At 38.1% G+C, this 18,599-nt stretch overlaps 2 protein-coding genes across 6 annotated transcripts; one reads left to right on the top strand and one right to left on the bottom strand.

Moving 5' to 3' along the window:
- Positions 1 to 276: 276 nt before the first annotated feature.
- On the bottom strand, positions 277 to 822 carry LOC104219881 (uncharacterized). The gene has a single exon (XM_009770634.2). The coding sequence runs from the start codon at positions 820 to 822 to the stop codon at positions 277 to 279; it is 546 nt and encodes a 181-aa protein (XP_009768936.2).
- A 4,133-nt stretch (positions 823 to 4,955) lies between these two features.
- Positions 4,956 to 15,600, top strand: LOC104219879 (coatomer subunit beta'-2). 5 transcript variants are annotated; one of them, XR_709392.2, is made up of 26 exons: positions 4,956 to 5,092; positions 5,316 to 5,336; positions 5,426 to 5,487; positions 5,751 to 5,805; positions 6,930 to 6,966; positions 7,080 to 7,405; positions 7,528 to 7,659; positions 7,746 to 7,894; positions 8,559 to 8,627; positions 8,910 to 9,060; positions 9,154 to 9,219; positions 9,745 to 9,933; positions 10,302 to 10,442; positions 10,529 to 10,603; positions 10,710 to 10,886; positions 10,985 to 11,076; positions 11,167 to 11,283; positions 11,727 to 11,841; positions 11,951 to 12,022; positions 12,373 to 12,569; positions 12,654 to 12,747; positions 13,291 to 13,397; positions 13,630 to 13,756; positions 13,975 to 14,160; positions 14,734 to 14,784; positions 15,253 to 15,600. XR_709392.2 is itself a non-coding variant. In XM_009770632.2 (26 exons), exons 1-25 carry the CDS (start codon positions 5,090 to 5,092, stop codon positions 14,751 to 14,753), a joined length of 2,739 nt encoding a protein of 912 aa, XP_009768934.1. In that variant the 5' UTR covers positions 4,956 to 5,089; the 3' UTR covers positions 14,754 to 14,784; positions 15,253 to 15,600. The 5 variants fall into 5 exon arrangements, 1 of the variants encoding a protein (XP_009768934.1); XR_709393.2 differs by having other exon boundaries at positions 13,975 to 14,195; XR_709394.2 differs by having other exon boundaries at positions 13,975 to 14,195; positions 14,734 to 14,804; positions 15,253 to 15,592.
- Positions 15,601 to 18,599: the final 2,999 nt, after the last annotated feature.

Here is an 18,599-nt window from a genome sequence, read left to right as displayed (position 1 = left end):
TATTGATGGCTTAGCTGAAGGAGTTTTTCTTTCCTCTAAATGCAAGGTCTCAAATTCGAGCTCCCTTCTCCAAAAACCTTGCCCTTCAAGAGCAAGTACCCACTATGCTAATTCTTCACCATTAGCTTCATCTAAGTTCATGAGACAAGTTGCTAAAGGGTCTTTAATGTTCAATGCCTCATCTTCTTCCTCCAAAACTACATCCACCGCATCTATTAGAGAGCAATTAGCAAATTCACTTGGTCTCCGCATAGATTTTTGCACATTGAATGTTATCTATTCATTGTTTAATCTCATCTTGAGCTCTCCAGTTTCACAATCAATTAAAGCTCTCCTAGTGGCCAAGAATGGTCTTCCCAAAATTATGGGGATTTCCTCGTCAATCCGACAGTCAAGGATGACAAAATATGCTGGAAATACAAACTTCCCAACTTGTACCAATACATCATCTAGAATCCTAGAGGGCCTCTTCACTGTTCGGTCAGCTAGCTGTAGTAACATAGACGTGGGTTTAACTCTTCCAATGCCTAGCCTTTTGTAGATAGCCAGGGGCATAAGGTTTATGCTTGCTCCTAGATCACACAGTGCCTTAGCAAATGCAAAGTTGCCTATGGTGCAAGGGATTGTGAAACTACCTAGGTTAGACAACTTCTCAACTATGGGTAACATCACAACAACACTGCAGGTCTGAGTCAGAGTAACTGTGGTCAAGTCTTGAAAGTCGAACTTGCAGGACATCAAGTCCTTCATCATCTTCGCATAACCAGGCATCTCCTTTAAAGAATCAATCAATGGAATGTTTACCTGAATTTGCTTCAACATCTCCAAGAATTTCTTGTACTGCTCATCTTTCTAATACTTGTCCAATCTCTATGGGAATGGTCCTGGAGGTCGCTTCTACCTTGTGATTTGATTTTTCTCTTGTTCAGGCACTGCTTCTACTATCGGCTCTGGTGCAACCTCCATCTCTTTCACAACCTCTTCTTCTTTATTGGTGTTCTCTTGCGTATGCTATATCGTCACCTCAGTTAACCCTACTGAATTGTCTAGCTCAACGGGTACTGGCACCAGTGTCTCCGTCGGTCTGCTTTCACGAGCAATTTCTTGCTCCAAATCTAAGTCTCTACCATTTCAGAGACTCACTGCCATCAGCTGCTTCGGGCCATGCTCTTTTGGATTGATTTGGGTGTCTGCAAGTAACATCCCATGAGGACGATTATTTAAGGCCATGGAAATCTGTCCTAATTGGATCTCAATATTCTTTATTGCTGACTCATGTGAGTCTACTCTGTCGGTTAGTTTTTCGGTTGACCCAATTACTTGTTGCATCATTCCCTCAAGTTTAGCAAACCCATCTTCATGTCTCACAGTCTGTTGTTATGGAGGTTGTTGATAAACCGGCTGCTGATTTTGTTGGTTGTAACCTTGTTGCTGACCCCAATTCTGACCACCTGGTCTCGGTCCTCCGTAGTTTGCCACATAATTCATGTTCTCCTAATATTGTTGGTTATCACCTCCAGCACTCCACATATGGTTGATTAATGTATGATGTACATAAACCCCCATTAGTTGCATCAACTATGTGTACCTGCTGCTTCTGTCCTGATTCATCAACCTTTTTGGTGAGGATGCTCATTTGTGTCAATACAGTGGCCATATTTTCAGCTATGGAGTTAGTCGGGTCTAAAGCCACTAAGTGAACCACATGAGTTATTGGAGCGTTTCTTGTCGTCCATCCTGAGTTTTGTGCTATCTTGTCAAGTAGGATCTTGCTTTCTCTGAACGTTTTGCTAAAAATGCTCCACCTGCTGAAGTTTCGACATTGGCTTTCAAGCTATCTGCCAAACCCATGTAAAACCTCTACCCCAATATCTGCTCCGGAATACCACGATGTGAACAAGTAACCAACAGACTCTTAAATCTCTCCTATGTTTCTTGTAACGTCTCTGTTGTTTTTTATCTAAAGCTCAATATCTCATCAATTTGCTGAGCAGTCTTGTTGGGTGGGTGAAATTTGTTCACAAATTGCTTGACTAATCCCTCCCAAGTAGTGATGGAGTTTATGGGGAGTGAATTAAGCCAAGTTTGAGATGCTCCCGTCACTGAGAATGGAAACAACAACAGCCATATTGCTTCCGGTGTCATGTAATGTTGCCTCTACGTGGCACAGATTGATAGGAAATTCTTCAGATGCTGCTGAGGATCTTCAACGTATGGCCCACAGAACAGTCCCTTGTTTTGCAACAAATGTAGCATATAATTGTGATCTGGAATGAATCTGCTTGTATTTGAGGAACTACAATGACAGTTGCTAAGTTGTCAGCGGTAGGTTGTGCCCAATCATATAGTGGTGCTTCTGGCACAAGAGGTACCACACTTTGATCGTTTGGGTCATTGGCGTTGTTTCTGTTGTTTAGATGATCGTCTTCCATGTCTGGTTCGATTTTTTCGGATGAGTTCTATTATTGTTTGCCTTTCCTATTTGCACGATTCAATGCCTTGAAAACTTTTTTAGGATCTGATAATGCTTCAAACAGTTCACCAGTTCGTGAGGAGTTTCTAGGCATGCACCTGTAACAACCAAGACTACAAACATTAGAATTTCAACGATCAGTTTAAATTGAAGAAAATTGACTACACTAAGAATTTTTGCACTTCTTTTAACTACAATCAATAACATCGTTAATTCCTCAGCAACAGCGCCAAAATTTGATCACGCCCAACTATGCCTTATAAAAAGGACTAAGCAGTCGATGCAAATATATTCCGGTTTACAAGTCCGGAGTCGAATCCCATAGGGGATTAGCCTATCAATCACATCTATTGAACTTACACAAATTCACGTATTCAATCTTCAAAGATATTTAAGTAATAGGTTGGATATTTATTAACTAAATATTATGTAATTAAAATGCAATAATTAAGAACTAACTATAAACGAATTGTAGGCAAGAATGAGAATGGTCTAAGGTTCTGATTTTTCCTATTGTCGGAATCCTTTCCGCTATGTTTGCTATAAAGTTGCCTAAGTCTTCTCTATCGATCATGAGCACTTATCGTAACTCTCTCCCGAGTAATTACAACAATATACTAGACATATTCTCCCAAATTACGCTAGCTAGCTTTAAGTACAACTCACTTAGATCGCACCCAAGGTTTCGTTATCCCTAACCCCACCTTTAAGCCCTTCCTATTGATCCCTCATATACGTTAGGAGTGATGATGTTCGACAACTACCTAAATATGCACTCTTTCCCGAGTAATGCACGCTAAATAGGAACAGTTAATTGAGGGCCCTTCAATCAACAACAATAAGCATATAGTTGAACAAATAAAGATAATACTATGGCAAATCTATATTAACATAACGAGAAAATCATTCTTCAACAAGTTCCATCAAAACCCTAGATTATGAGTTTAGCTACTCATACTCATAGTACTAATATCCAAAGTAATTTGCATAATTAAATTACATAGTAAGGATAAAGAGATTTAGAAATCTATGAATCAACTCCAAAGTAGTGTTCCACAAGCTATTCTTGCCTCCGGTTGCCAAAGTCCTTCAAAATGGCATTTTAAGTCTATTTATATGTTCGGGACAAGCCCTAAACGTGTAGGTCAACTCCTAGTCAAGCCGAAAAACAATTAAAACCTTCAAAACTCGGATTGAGCCTGGCCTTAGGCCTGGCGTCGCTTGGATAACGCCAGCCTAGGCCTGGCTTTAAGCTGGCCTCACTTGGATAAAACATGGTTAGGCCTGGCTTTAAGCTGGCCTCACCTGGATAAAGCTTGGTCGAGCTGGCTTTTGCCCGGCTTCTCCTTTTCACCGTTCTTGAGCGCACTTTCGACGTTTAAGCATCCCTTTAATTCTACTTTCATTTCTGATGCACCTACACATAAAATAGCCTCCATTATGCTCAAAGAAAGTATATTTTAACATTAAAGCATGTAAAATGCAAAGTATATAATGTGCAAAAACCATGAATTATAGCCACACATCATTAGCTATGATGAAGGAATGATTATGAGAAAGATTGTATGTTCAAAACTTCATTGGGAAGGTTGAGAGATACTATGAAGAAGCTTATATTTTCTTTATGCTTCTAGCTTCTGCCGTTAATATGTGTTTAATTACTTGTGCATCGATCTTGTGAAGAAACTATTAGCCTGTTTGGCCAAGCTTCTAAAATCTACTTATTTTGAGAAGTAATTTTTCTCAAAAGTACTTTTGGTGAGAAGCAGTTTATGTTTGGCTAATTAATTTGAAAAATACTTCTGAGTAATAATTTGGTGAGAAAGAATCCTCTCTTTCTCTATATATCTCTTTACTTATTTTTCCTTATCCTATATTGTTACTTTAAACTATATTTATTAACATAAATAACTTTTTTAACTTCATTACTTCACATGGGAAAGACTATGCTATTTATTAGCACGATAAAGGTAACTTCATTTGCTTTCACAATCAACACTAAAAAGATTAACAATACAAAGAGTGACCCCTTAAACTATCTTTGACAAATATTATTTCCCTCGCGCTTCTGCTAGCCCGAGAGGCATGGCCAAAAATTTTGACGCACAAATTTTTAACAATTAGGAGTGTGCAATTTAGGATGATATAAATTGTAAAATATTCCAATGTAATTATTGTCAGTTGAAGAAATATGACAAGTAGATGTTTTCTTAGTGAACGCAAGCACTACTAACATTAGCCACGCTAAAATAGTAAGATAGGCCGTTAGATCATGCTACATTGGCAAATCTACGGTCAATATTAGCAACAACAAGAAGTCGACGAAAACAAAATTGGCAATTCTAATGTATTAACTCAACTAAAAAGGATCATCATCGTCATATAATTCCCTCTTTCTGCCAATCGCTTTACAGGGGTTGCGCTGAGCAAAACCTCTACTACTAATCTTGATCTCCTTTCGTTGCTCTCTCACTCACTTCAATTCGAATTGGAAGATCTCTGCAGCTGAGTGTGCTAGTACTGATTTCGCCACTTTGATCTCGCTCGAATCTCTTAGGGTTGTTCAATACCAATCACTCATTCGGTTCCTCTTTCGGAGAATTCTCATATTTGAAAATGGTGAGTTTGTTAGTTTCAGTATTTCTCATTGCTTCAACGTTACGTTACAACTTAGATCTGATTCAAATCCGATTCGGTTTGGTTGCGGTAACTGATCACCGTTGTAAGGATGTTGTTTTCTCTAATTAGAATATTAATTTGAGATCCAGCACTTTGTTATTTACTGACTTAATTTCGCTTCCTGCTTGCGTTTGGTTATAATCTCGAATTGGAAATGGCTCAGCCTCTGAGGTTGGAGATTAAGGTACTATGCTTTTTGGCATATTTGAAAATGTTTATAATCTTCATGTATCCACCAATGCATTTCGTGCTGACTGTAATTAATTGATTCAGAGGAAACTTGCTCAAAGATCAGAAAGGGTAAAGTGCGTGGATCTACATCCTACAGAGCCATGGTAATTGGACTTTCCTTAATAGACGTCTTTTCAGTTTTAGTGGATATGTTTCTTTTCCATTTCAAGATTGTCTTATGTTAGAGTGACATATTGTTAGTATTAGTATAACGGGAAGTTTTATTTATCACTCTTATTTTGATTGGGGATGGGGGGTTTATGCCGAGTTTGGTTACATAGTTTTCTTTGGATGATGAGGGTGCTTAGCTACTTTTTAATTATAGTTTGAGTTATTTGCTGCTCATTCCTTGTATAACTTGTTGCAGGATATTGGCAAGTTTGTATTCAGGGACTGTTTGCATCTGGAACTACCAGACCCAGGTATACAGAATTATATCCACACTTTTTTTTTGGGGGGGGGGGATTTGGATTCCGAAATCTTGAAAGATGTACGCGGTGTTCTCATTTATAAAAGAGTGTCCTAAATGTGTGACATCCTGAGATAGTGAAGTGCATATTTGAAATGGATGACGGTGATTACATCTTATGATCTTGAGCCAATGCTCATAGAGCATTCTGAACAAAATTGAGAGCTAGTAAAGAGCTGGTCTGGGTGTAGCTTAGTTTCTCCCACACTTAAGATGAATAAGCTCGAGTTGATTTTTGATTATTGTGCCGGTCTCAATTCGTCAACAAATGCCTGAAATTATTTATTTGTAAACTTAGTTGGGGAAAATTTTCTATGAGTGCAATCCTATGAGAGAATACATATGCGTTCTTTCAGCAATGTACTACTGCTGACATTTGTTTATCTAAAATTTCAAGATACAACCACAAATAATATCGCCTCAATCCCGAGCAAGTCGGGGTCGGCTAATGAATCCACACTGACCATGTACTTTATTTAAGCTCATCTTAGACCAATATTATGCAAAATAAAAATAAAAATAAAAAGATCTAAAATCTTAAGCCAATATAATGCTTTTTTTGGATAAATGAAAATTCAAGATTATTGAGCTGAAAAGCTATTGAACTCAAGTCATTTTCTATATTGGAGGGTCTTATGTTCCATATATCGTTGCTTTCTCCTACTTTATCTTCCCAATCTTCGTTGCAATTACATCTGTTTTAGCCGTGAGGTGGGACTTTGCAAGTTTCTTTAGTAGAATTACTGCATTCCACTGTCCCTAATTAGGAGGACATTGAAGTGTTCAGGATTGGTGAATCACTTTAGGAATTACTGCTCCACTGTCCCTAGTAAATCTTTCCTACTGTAACGTTCTATATTAGGAGCACATTGAAGTGTTCAGGATTGGTGAATCACTTTAGGAATTACTGCTCCATTGATGAATCATGTTAGACTTAAATCTTCTTCACTTATGTGCAAATCTGACTTCTTAGCTTACTCGGTATGAGAAGTTATTGAGCTAATATTTCACTTACAAAGCAAAACTTCATGGTAATAGTATTATCAATAGAGTGCTAATTCATTTTGATTGTTGCAGACAATGGTTAAATCTTTCGAAGTTACTGAATTACCAGGTATGCCGACGGGGTCTGAGTAGTATATTTGTTTGGTCAGGATGTGAACTAGCACTCTGTTGCTTTAACGAAGGTTTTGCAGTTCTTTTAAACTCATTGTTCATTCTTTGCAGTTAGGTCAGCAAAGTTTATAGCACGCAAGCAGTGGGTTGTTGCTGGTGCTGACGATATGTTTATTCGTGTATACAATTACAATACCATGGACAAGGTCAAAGTCTTTGAGGCGCACACTGATTATATTAGGTCTGTGGCTGTTCACCCTACTCTACCATATGTGCTGTCATCTTCTGATGACATGCTTATAAAGCTCTGGGACTGGGATAAGGGATGGGTATGCACTCAAATTTTTGAGGGTCATTCCCATTATGTGATGCAAGTCACATTTAATCCGAAAGACACCAATACATTTGCCAGTGCATCTCTTGATCGGACTATAAAGGTAAGGATTTCTTCCTTTTCTTCTTCACTCTTCTTCACCTCCTGAGATTACCTTGTTCACAACGTTATTTTTTTCCATTTACCAATCTGAAATATTTGAATTAATGACGCTTGGTTTTTCAGATTTGGAACCTCGGCTCCCCTGACCCAAACTTCACGTTGGATGCGCATCTGAAAGGGGTTAATTGTGTAGACTATTTCACTGGTGGTGATAAACCTTATCTGATAACGGGTTCTGATGACCACACTGCTAAGGTTTGCCGATCAATTCCTTTCCCATGTTCTGTTGTTAGTTTAGACACAGAGAATCTGAATTAGTTGTCATGTAATCCACGAGACAGGTGTGGGACTATCAGACAAAAAGTTGTGTCCAGACTCTTGAAGGCCATACACACAATGTGTCCGCCGTATGTTTTCATCCTGAGCTTCCTATTATAATTACGGGATCTGAAGATGGTACAGTTCGTATATGGCATGCAACCACTTATAGGTAGATTTAGACTCATAACTACTTTATTACTATGGATTAATTCAAATTCTATTGATTTCATATGAGATTGGACCTTTTCATTTTTTGACAGAAGTTTCTACATCTCAATAAATTGTCCAATTGTTTTGGTTTCTTTAAAGTTTGATATAGATAGTCATGTACCCAAAGACATTTTAGCCAATATGTTCAAAGATATCTTCTTTCAAGTTGGTTGGGGTCATCTAAATCAGTGCAACCAGGTCTCCGGAAAGCTATGAGAAATTTTAAATTGATTTACAGTAACAACATATAAAGTGACTCCGAGTCTGTCATTTTTCTTGATAAAGTAATAGGATTTTATTGATATGTTTGGGTAAAAATAACGGCCATATACAAGGAGTATACAAAAAAAAAAAAATCAAACATCATTAATGTACTCTATATCTGGTGTGGCTTTTATCAGTTTTCTTTTTCTTTTTGATGCGCAAGAACTAATGAAATTCTGTAATTTGCCGTTCAATAAGATAAAACTTCTGTAACTTAACCCCCCCCCCCCCCCAAAATTGGTTGCTTCCACTGGAAAGCTTTGTACGATGGTTACTTTTGGGCATTTTGGTTACTTTTTCTGGTAAAATATGGTTATTGATCCTAATTTCTGTTTGTTTTTGTTGCATTTTGTATGCAGACTTGAGAACACTTTGAATTACGGTCTTGAAAGAGTTTGGGCAATTGGTTACATGAGAAGTTCAAGAAGGTTAGTTTCTATGATAAGTTCGTAGCTGTACCTTTATTCTCTTTGGCCAGTCTTGCAATTCCTTTCAATTATACTTTGCATTTTAATTATTTCTGTTTTCATTTCCAAGCAAGAAAAGTTTTTATGGATGAAGAAAGAAGGAAATCACTTATTTGTAGACCTGCGGGCATAACAAATAGAAAAAACCTGAAACTAAAGAGCAAGGAGCTGATTATCATTTCATCACATGCTCTGTATTGCATTTATTCATCTAGCAGTTATGTTGACTTGATGCATGTGCAGGGTTGTAATCGGTTATGATGAGGGAACTATCATGGTAAAAATTGGTCGAGAAGAACCAGTTGCCAGCATGGATAACAGTGGAAAAATTATATGGGCTAAGCACAATGAAGTTCAAACAGTCAACATCAAGAGTGTGGGGGCGGATTATGAGGTATGAGATGATCCTGGCTTTTAATGTTGCTCACGTGATTCTTTTCACTGCTCAATATTGTTTAGTTAAATGCATGTTTTCTTCATCTCTCAGGTTACTGATGGAGAAAGGTTGCCTTTGGCTGTCAAGGAATTGGGAACTTGTGACCTCTATCCACAAGTGAGTCAGCTTTATGTTGAAACCAGAACCAGGGGCCTGTTCGGCAATAATTATGTGGTTTCCATAATGCAGCTGTTAGTTATGTCGGCTTATTCTTCTTGGAGTGCTTATAATATACTTGTCTTACTAGCGAGAGGCTAATGTTATATTACTCTATCTCTTTTATTATCTGGGAAAGGCTGTCCATATACTCGAAACCTCACCCACTATTAATATCTTTTCTGATTTTATTCTACGTCGGCGTTTCTATTGTCGGGCTTTATTTAGGGTGTCATTGTCTGTATTGATGCTGTAAAGATCTGGTGGGTTATTTCCTATTGTCTGGTCTTTTTTATTTTTAAATTTTTTTGCGTTGCTTTTCTTGCTGTGTCATCTTGTTATTTGAGGTGTTGTAATTTTTGTATGCAGTCATCGTGCAGTTTAAAGAGTGGATAGATTATTGTAGTTTACATTTTTTTTTTTTGTTTTGGTTTGAAGAATATGTAGAGCTCACTGATTTGGTTGCATCCTTTTTGTCCTACACAGAGCTTGAAGCATAACCCAAATGGAAGGTTCGTTGTTGTTTGTGGAGATGGAGAGTATATCATATATACTGCTCTAGCATGGAGAAATAGGTCATTTGGTTCAGCACTGGAATTTGTTTGGTCTTCTGATGGAGAATATGCTGTTAGGGAAAGTACGTCAAGGATTAAGATCTTCAGCAAAAATTTCCAGGTTCACATTCATCCTCCCAACTGGTTGCCTCCAAAGGTTCATTGCATCATGTACCTATCAAAAGAAAAAACAAAAACGAAGTTGATTGCATCACGTATTATTTGAGTCTGATGATGCACTATTTTATATATTTGACTTGAATCAACTGTTTCTTTCCGACCTGCCCCTTCTATTTAAAGCCTTTGTTTGCAGTAAGCTTTTACTTCGTAGAGCGCTTGATAAGTGAGTTTTTTTTTCACATCCAAGCGATGAGTTATAGTGTAATAAATGCATTGGCTTCTCTTTTCTCGAAGCTGAAGCATGCAATGTGTCATGGTTTCTTCTTGTTTGTGTGCTGGCCTAAAAGGTGAATTTGGTGATATCTCCAGGAAAAGAAGAGCATCCGTCCTACTTTCTCAGCTGAGCGCATCTATGGAGGTACTCTATTGGCGATGTGCTCAAATGATTTTATTTGCTTTTATGATTGGGCTGACTGCAGGCTGATACGGCGAATTGATGTTAATGTGAAGGTAACAAACATAAGCTTCACTTCTATAGTAAGGTTGTTTTACTCAGAAGTCGTAACTTCATTTACGTTGTTTTTTAATTTATTCAGAACCTGTACTGGGCTGACAGTGGTGATATGGTGGCAATTGCAAGTGATACATCCTTCTACATACTTAAGTACAATGTGAGATCTTCTTTCCGAAATCTAAACTACATATGCTAAAGTTTGTTATTCGTTTCTTTGCATAATTCTATTAATGATCATCTGTATGTTTGTATCATACCTGCAGCGTGATGTGGTTTCTGCCCATTTAGATAGTGGAAGATCAGTAGATGAGCAAGGCGTTGAAGAAGCTTTTGAACTTCTTTATGAGATAAATGAACGGGTCAGGACGGGAATTTGGGTTGGCGATTGCTTCATTTACAATAATTCTTCATGGAGACTTAACTACTGTGTCGGCGGTGAGGTATGATTGGTAGTGCATGCTGCTGTTCTTGCACGTATATCCGGAGAACTTCTTATCTCATGTATGTGAATCAGCAAATTATTTTTTGTATTTTTTAGGTGACCACAATGTTTCATTTAGACCGGCCTATGTACCTGCTTGGATATCTGGCTAACCAGAGTAGGGTTTTCCTGATTGACAAAGAGTTCAAGTGAGTAGTCTTCTGGGAGATTTTGATATTGGATACTTTGGCCTGAGATTATGATTCTTGGATAAATGAACTCATTTCCTTTCTGTGCAGTGTCATTGGATATACTTTACTGCTCAGCTTGATCGAATACAAGACACTTGTGATGCGTGATGACTGGGACAGAGCAAATGAGTTGCTGCCATCGATTCCTAAGGAGCACCATAATAGGTAAATCACATGTTTAAGTATTGTCTTAGGTCAAAAAAAAAAGATTGTCTTCGGGGAACATGATAAATGTTGTGCATGGCCTTGCAACTTCCTTGAATTTTCAATTTGGCTGTAGTATGTCAATGAGCTGGATTTTCTGGGTTATATCAATGGTATCATTTGTGCTGTAAAATGGTTCTATTTCGGGTTACTTCAGAGTAACATGCTGCTCTTATAAACGTATTCCATTTGTTTGTATGGATAGTAGTTCTGTTAACTTTTTGTGTATTTATACGTTCAGATCTGATTGATTAATCAAATCTCTTCTCTGAAATTTTAATTTGTGATGCTTTGTGTTGCTATCACATAGTTTCTGCAATATCTAAACCTTCGGAAGGGGGTGCCGGTTTGATTTGTTTTTATTGCAAGTTTCCTAAGTTATCATCAAATGTATTCCCTGCTAGTGTTGCTCGTTTCTTGGAGTCGCGAGGTATGGTAGAGGAAGCATTAGAAGTTGCAACAGAGCCTGACTACAGATTTGAACTAGCCATACAGCTGGGAAAATTAGATATTGCAAAGGTGGGGCTTCTAACTCAAAGCATGTGGTTGGACTTCCATATGTTCTTTTAAACTTGTTGCTTCGAAAGAACCATGTGTTGTTTAGAAGTGTGGCCTTGTGATTTGGCAGGATATTGCAGTGGTAGCTCAGAGTGAGTCCAAGTGGAAGCAGTTGGGTGAACTAGCCATGTCTGCTGGAATGGTAACATTAATGGGAATCTTATCTTTGCAAAAATTTTCATGCCTGCTTTTAGTTTTTTTACCGGAAAGATGTACGGTTGAGATTTTATGAATGATGTCGTGGCTTGTGTAATGCTGTTGGTTCCAAACAATACTTGTTTAAACTCTTTCTTTTAGCTTAACTCAGACTACTATGAAATATATCATTCAGAATAAAGTTAAGTTATCCAGCTCTTTCTTTTGTATTCAAGTGGTAGAGGGTGCTTCTTAGTTTGATCTCTTCAGATGCCAGTAGTGCTTCTTTTCTGAAACGCACACTTCTTTACTTTCTTGAGTTCTTCAGAGTTATTGCTCATTTGCTATGTTTTATAGCTGGAGATGGCAGAGGAATGTCTGAAGTTTGCCAATGACTTGAGTGGTCTGTTGCTACTCTATTCTTCACTAGGAGATGCTGAAGGAATAACTGAACTGGCAAATTTTGCCAAAGAGCAGGGGAAAAACAATGTCACATTCCTCTGCATGTTCCTTTTGGGTAAAGTGGAGGAATGCATTCAGCTATTGGTTGATAGGTATTTCTTGTCACTAAAGAACTTGTTGTTTTGGGGTGTTTTCAACAGTTTGGATTGACATATAGAGTTACAATTTATTTGCAGCAACCGGATACCTGAGGCTGCTTTTATGGCTAGATCTTATCTGCCAAGTAAGGTTTCTGAAATAGTTGCAATTTGGAGGAAGGATCTCAGTAAGGTCGGTGTTTTTCTGATTTGAGCTTTCTTATCTATATACATCTTCTGGATATTAAAAAAAATCTATATACATCTTTTCATGAATTTCTGGAACTTTCGACCCAATATCTGGTGGGATGGCCCACCAGAGAGATCTGTTAGAGCTGCGCAACCATCTAGATTAGATTTTCATTTCAGTTTTTAAACTAAGTGGGAATGAACTTCTTGGCGTAAGTCGCTGGTGCAAAGAAACATTGGAGCTCTTTACCTTTAGGACTTATTATTTACACCTGTGATTGGCATCAAAAGTAATATTTTTGGACAACTTCCCTATTCCACTTGCATTTTGTGTATTATCGCCATGGAATGGCCACAAGAAATATGGTTGATGAGTTTTCTGAGTGGCCACTGTGGCCAGGAAACTGACAATTCTGGCATGGATAGGTTGTACTCAAAAGTGATTATATAGCTTCATGCAGGATTACACATTGCTCTATTATCTGTCGTCCTATAGCAGGAAATCTGTTGTGCTTTAATCTGGTTTGTTCATGAATCTGTCATGCAGGTTAACCAGAAAGCAGCAGAAGCTTTGGCTGATCCTGAAGAATATCCTAATCTGTTTGAGAACTGGCAAGTTGCATGTGCTGTTGAAGCTAGAGTTGCAGAGGAAAGGTGTTGATAATGGCTTTCTCCACTTCCCATGCATTTCTTCTCTATTCTCTCAGACTGTTTCTTTTGAAAATATTAGTACTTTTGTTAGACCTGCTTTATATTATGGGAGTTCCTCGTTTTCCTTTGAAATTCTCAAATCTTTTGGTCAATTTTTTCTCCTTTTCTTTTCTTGCTTGGAGAAATTTTGCACCAATTTGGACAACATCTAATTTCTGATCCAATTCCTATGTAGGGGTGGCTACCCACCAGCAACTGAGTATTTAAATCATGCTGATAGATCAACTAACAACCTTGTAGAGGCTTTCAACAACATGAGAATGGATGAAGATCCACTTGAAAATGGAGATACGGACCACGAGGTATAACATGATGTGTTTCTCCATTTGCCTTCTGGTCAGGGTTGATTTGGCATTCTGTGAATCTTTTTCATAAAAGAGAAATAAAGAACCATATCTTTATACGTTACTAAGAAGATGTCTTTTCCTCGGTGTTATTTAATACCCATATTGAGCAGCTTAGACTATCAACTGGTGTTTGTAATTGAGAACAATTAAATGTCTTTGTGTTAACTGTTCAGGTTGCACAACAGAGTGGTGATGAGGTACAAGAATTGGAGGCAGATGATGCACAAAATGAGGAACAAGAAGAGGCTGTGGTCGTGGATGCTGACTCTACTGACGGTGCAGTACTCATTAATGGAAACGAGGCAGACGAAGAGTGGGGTACGAATAGTGAAGGAAAACCGTCAGCCTAAAAGCAATTGGTTAGGCCGGTGTGAAAATCCTAGTTTTGTTGCTGGTGATTAATTGAATTTCTTTTTTATGTGTTTTGACACCCATGCCTTTAGATTCTTCTGTTGTTTCTATTATGCTGTCCTGTTTTTATCATCTTTTATTATGTTTGTCTTTAGAAAATGTTGAATAAACTATGACTTACCGGAACATTTACCCTCCCCAGACCCCACTTGTGGGATTATACTGGGCATGTTGTTTTTGTTGTTGTTGTTACTGGAACATTTAATGAACTTCAGCCTAACCCCCTTCAAGAAAGCTAAATTTTGTAGTCTGTTCTATTCTTCCCTGTGGAGAAGTTTTTAAGCATATGAAATTATCAAGCCTAGCTGACCGAAAAATTTGAGGAACAGAAAAGATTTCCGTCCATTATGGGGTTGCTGATTTGGCATTCATATTGTTTTGGCACAAATTAGTACAGTTGCTACCTTTTCTTCTTGAACTGGTTTTGCCTTTTATCTGATTATCATTTATCACTATTATAGATTATTTTGATTTTGCCCTTCTCCCTCTGTCTCTTATACTTTATATTGATGCTTTTGCAGTGCTTACACCACGTCACTAGGTTCATTCAAGATGGTTCCAGGCTTCCAGCTGTATGTAATTCGTTCTTGTGGTATACAAATTAAATTTTCTCCATAAACTGTTGAAAGCGCATGTCTGTTAAAGGCTCATCTGTATGTCTACACTTGATTAGGTGTCTCAAGTCTCATAAACCTCACTGTTTGCTCTATTTGCTCAAATGGATAAAACCTGAATAACTTCGTGCTTTGTTCTTGAAGTTGGGCACTCTGTTCAACTCAAAAAATAATGCCATATGGCAGGGTGTTTGTGCCCTCTGAGGAATATAGGATTATTGTGTTATCTAGTTTTCCACCTGCATAATGTTAGTCAAGTATATCGCTGCTATACCTAATTGGCAGTGGTCAATTGTCCTACTTCGGCAAATCTCAAGTTCTACTTGCAAAAGTATCGCTAATTACCAAGCTCTTCATTTCTTCCCGGTTAAGATAGAAGTTTTATGTCTTGGCTCATCGTAATAGTGATTTTTCTTTCTGTTGCAGGTTCTATAGGTGTTTCCTTAAAAGAGGGCGATCAAGGGACCGAGGATGTATGTTCCGCCAGTGGTGAGCATTGAGTTTTGTAGGCATACTGGATGTATGTTCCCAGCTTTGGTTGTTAGCTTTAGTCACTTATAGTTGTTTTATAATATTCTTTCGAGGCTTACATTTTTCACCCTTCAAAATCCTTACATGCCATTGTCACTGTAGAAAACACTTAAAACCATATACGGAAGTGGAGCTAGTGCAGAAATTGTTAAGCTCCATGTCGGCATGTCCTGTGCCATACCCCGCTATAATTATGTTCAGCTTACCCGTTAATCCACTCCCATTAGTTGCAACACTTGAAAAGCGAGAGGATTTGACATGCTGTTTTTTTCCTTTTGTTTTGGTACATTAGAAATGACTAAATATATCTTTTAAAATATTTGAAAAACTAGGAACAGCTTCAAATAAAACAGCTCTATTGGGTTATCAACGCCAAACTAAAGCAAGCTTGGACCTAGCTCTTTCACATAAACCTTAACTTGTCCGGCAACTCACACCATGTTTTAAAAATAAATTAAGGAGAATAAACAGTGAAGCTCTCAAGTCTCACCTTTAATGTTCAAGTCTGCAAGTACCATAGGATCTGAAAATTAATGTACTATACTTCCAACACTTTTGCCAATTTGGAGCTGACATCAACTAGAAAGTTGAACCATTTTATACCAAGCAATCCGGGAAACAGCAAAATAAATACAGAAAAATAGTGACCCTTATCTGTTTGTCAGGAAAGCAGAACTTTGTTTAACATTAACTGTAATAAGAAAATCAATGTCAAATACTATCACCGGAAATGTTAAAATGCTGGATAATAATCTCCAACCCTTTTGTATCCTCTAATCATTATTCTATAAGTTACGATATCAGGTGAGATGTTCTCTTTTCTCATTCTATCAAACAACCTCTCAGCCTCATCTATTTGATGTAAACTTGAGAATTTATCAATGAGTCAATTTTAAGTGACGACATCAGGAGAGATATTCTGTCTTGTCATTTCATGGAACAACTCCTTGGCTCGTCCATCTGATCCAACTTGCAAAATGTATCAAAGAGGAGTATAAGTAACAACAATAGGCAAGATTTCTCTTTTTTGCATGTCGCGGAACAAAGCACAAGCCTTGTTCACATCTTCAATCACAAAGGCCAGCGATCATGGAGGTGTAACAGATTCTCCCTCTGGTTCTGCTAAGCATTTTAGAAAGAACTTACTATATGGGTCAAAATCTGACCACGAGTGAGTTATCATTAAAAGGAATGGTAAGGGGTCGACCAAGCCATAGTTGTACCCACGAGGCGTAATAGCGATGGGTATCTCGGCCACTGCCGAGATCGAGCCATCAGAAGGCTTACACGGCACAACATATGTCGTAATACTTGGGCGAGTAAGGAAGAGTATAGTCAAGAGAAGGTATGCTGGTTAAAGACCGTTGGATAGAGGGGAAGATTGGTTATATATATATATATATATGACAAAAGAAGGCAAGAAAGGGGGGTTCCCATCCGAGAAAAAAGAGGAACAATGTATCAAAGATGATAACAGGAGAGGACCTCCAACAACAAAGCAAAAGCCTAGATTTTGGTTAAAACCCTTTGTAATCATCCTTGTTGAATGAATAAAGATAGATCTCATAGTTATCAATGACTTTCCCTCTTTTCCTTCTTTGCTCTTGCAAGTACGGAACAATGTATCAAAGATGTAAGCTTATCATTTATGTTTGATGTATTTTAATCATCTTAAGAAATGTTATACAAGCTCGGCCTCCTTCGATCCTCATATTAAATATGCTTAGATCTAGAGTTAATTATGTTTGGCTAAGATTTACCCTCCATTTTTTTTATTAATTGGTTTAACGAAAAGCTTAACACTTTTTGATCAAACAATTTGGCGCCGTCTGTGGGGATTTCTTAGCCAAATCTTTTAGTTTCCTTTAGACCTAGAACCATCCAAGTATCACTTTCAGGCTGTCATAGCTTCACAATCTCGGTGAAAACACCAACTCGAAAGAATGGTAGATAAGCTTTTGAGATAACCGTACCAATCTAGGTTTGATCTCTACATAAAATAGAAATTGTAACCGATGTTTATGCAAAACCCACGCCTCGCCTGTAGCGATGGGTTTGGCACGTCATATGCATGTTTAAAGTAGAATCACTGTCACTATGCGCTTGGCATGACCGCAACCTCATTTGACATATTCACCTTATATACCGATCCGTACTTCCACCTCTTAGGAAGGGACGATAGCCTATTGTGTGATCCTTTGAAATAGCATGCATATCCTGCCTTATTTTCGTACCTACGTGCACTGGGTGATTTATGAACAAAGTATGACATGTTTCCCTTATTTTTTGCACGTATTGGACAGGGTCGGACTGGGACTCGGTCTCGGTATCCCAACGTGCAAGGTAAGTCCAACCCATGAGAAGCCTAGGCGCGATTAACGACGAAGCCGAACACGGATACCAAATCTAAAATCATCATTCGAGTACGAGATGAAGCGAGCGACCCTACAACGTTGTTCCTCCTTTATCCGACTTTTCAAGGTAACAGGCAATTTTGTTTGGGTTTAATTTATTACGTTCTCTTGGTTGGTTCAGAATAGGAACACGAGTACTCTCACGCGAACAAGGAACGAACACCACCAAAACATCCCAGGAAAAAGTTCTGTACCATGCCATCTCGCAAGCAACGACCGAGCAAAGCCCTCTAAGCCGTACCGTACTACAAATAATAGAAATGGTTCGGCACGAGTCGACTATTGAGAAACAATCTCCAGAACAGGGGAATCACCCATGAAACACATACTATTTTCCAATAAAAGCAAAGTTAAGCAAATTGGGACTCACCCATGAAACACACAGTATTCTCCAATGAAAGCAAAATTAAGCAAACTGGGACTCACCCATGAAACACACAATATTCTCTAATAAAAGAAAAATTAAGTGAATCGGGACTTGCCCCGACGCACGCGTAAACAATATGTTGACGAGTAATGTTCTCTAATAAAAATAATACAACAGGTTATAATTCGACCTCGCTCGAATTAACACCCTTATGACCATTAGCCATCACCAAACGAAAGGAAAGTTCGACCTCGTTTGAATATATAAGTCAGAAACTGACTTCGCCCAAGATGGAGACTCCAAGTTCAACCTCATTCGAATATATAAGTCAAAAACTAACTTCGGCCAAGATGGTGACTCCAAGTTCAACCTCATTCGAATATATAAGTCAGAAATTATCTTCGCCCAAGATGGAGACTCCAAGTTCGACCTCGTTCGAATATATAAGTCAGAAACTGACT

The sequence above is a fragment of the Nicotiana sylvestris genome, chromosome 3, assembly GCF_000393655.2.
Source record: "Nicotiana sylvestris chromosome 3, ASM39365v2, whole genome shotgun sequence".
NCBI lineage: Eukaryota > Viridiplantae > Streptophyta > Magnoliopsida > Solanales > Solanaceae > Nicotiana > Nicotiana sylvestris.
Note: the sequence above shows the minus strand (reverse complement) of the source record. Positions and strands in the feature narration are given on the sequence as shown.

What these genes read in the sequence shown, in the direction of transcription:
- LOC104219881 (XM_009770634.2), bottom strand. Translation starts at nt 822, where the DNA reads ATGTTGAAGCAAATTCAGGTAAACATTCCATTGATTGATTCTTTAAAG.
- LOC104219879 (XM_009770632.2), top strand. An exon ending in TCTGGAACTACCAGACCCAG is followed by an intron (nt 5,806 to 6,929) that starts GTATACAGAATT and finishes TGATTGTTGCAG; the next exon opens with ACAATGGTTAAATCTTTCGA. An exon ending in TACATGAGAAGTTCAAGAAG is followed by an intron (nt 8,628 to 8,909) that starts GTTAGTTTCTAT and finishes ATGCATGTGCAG; the next exon opens with GGTTGTAATCGGTTATGATG.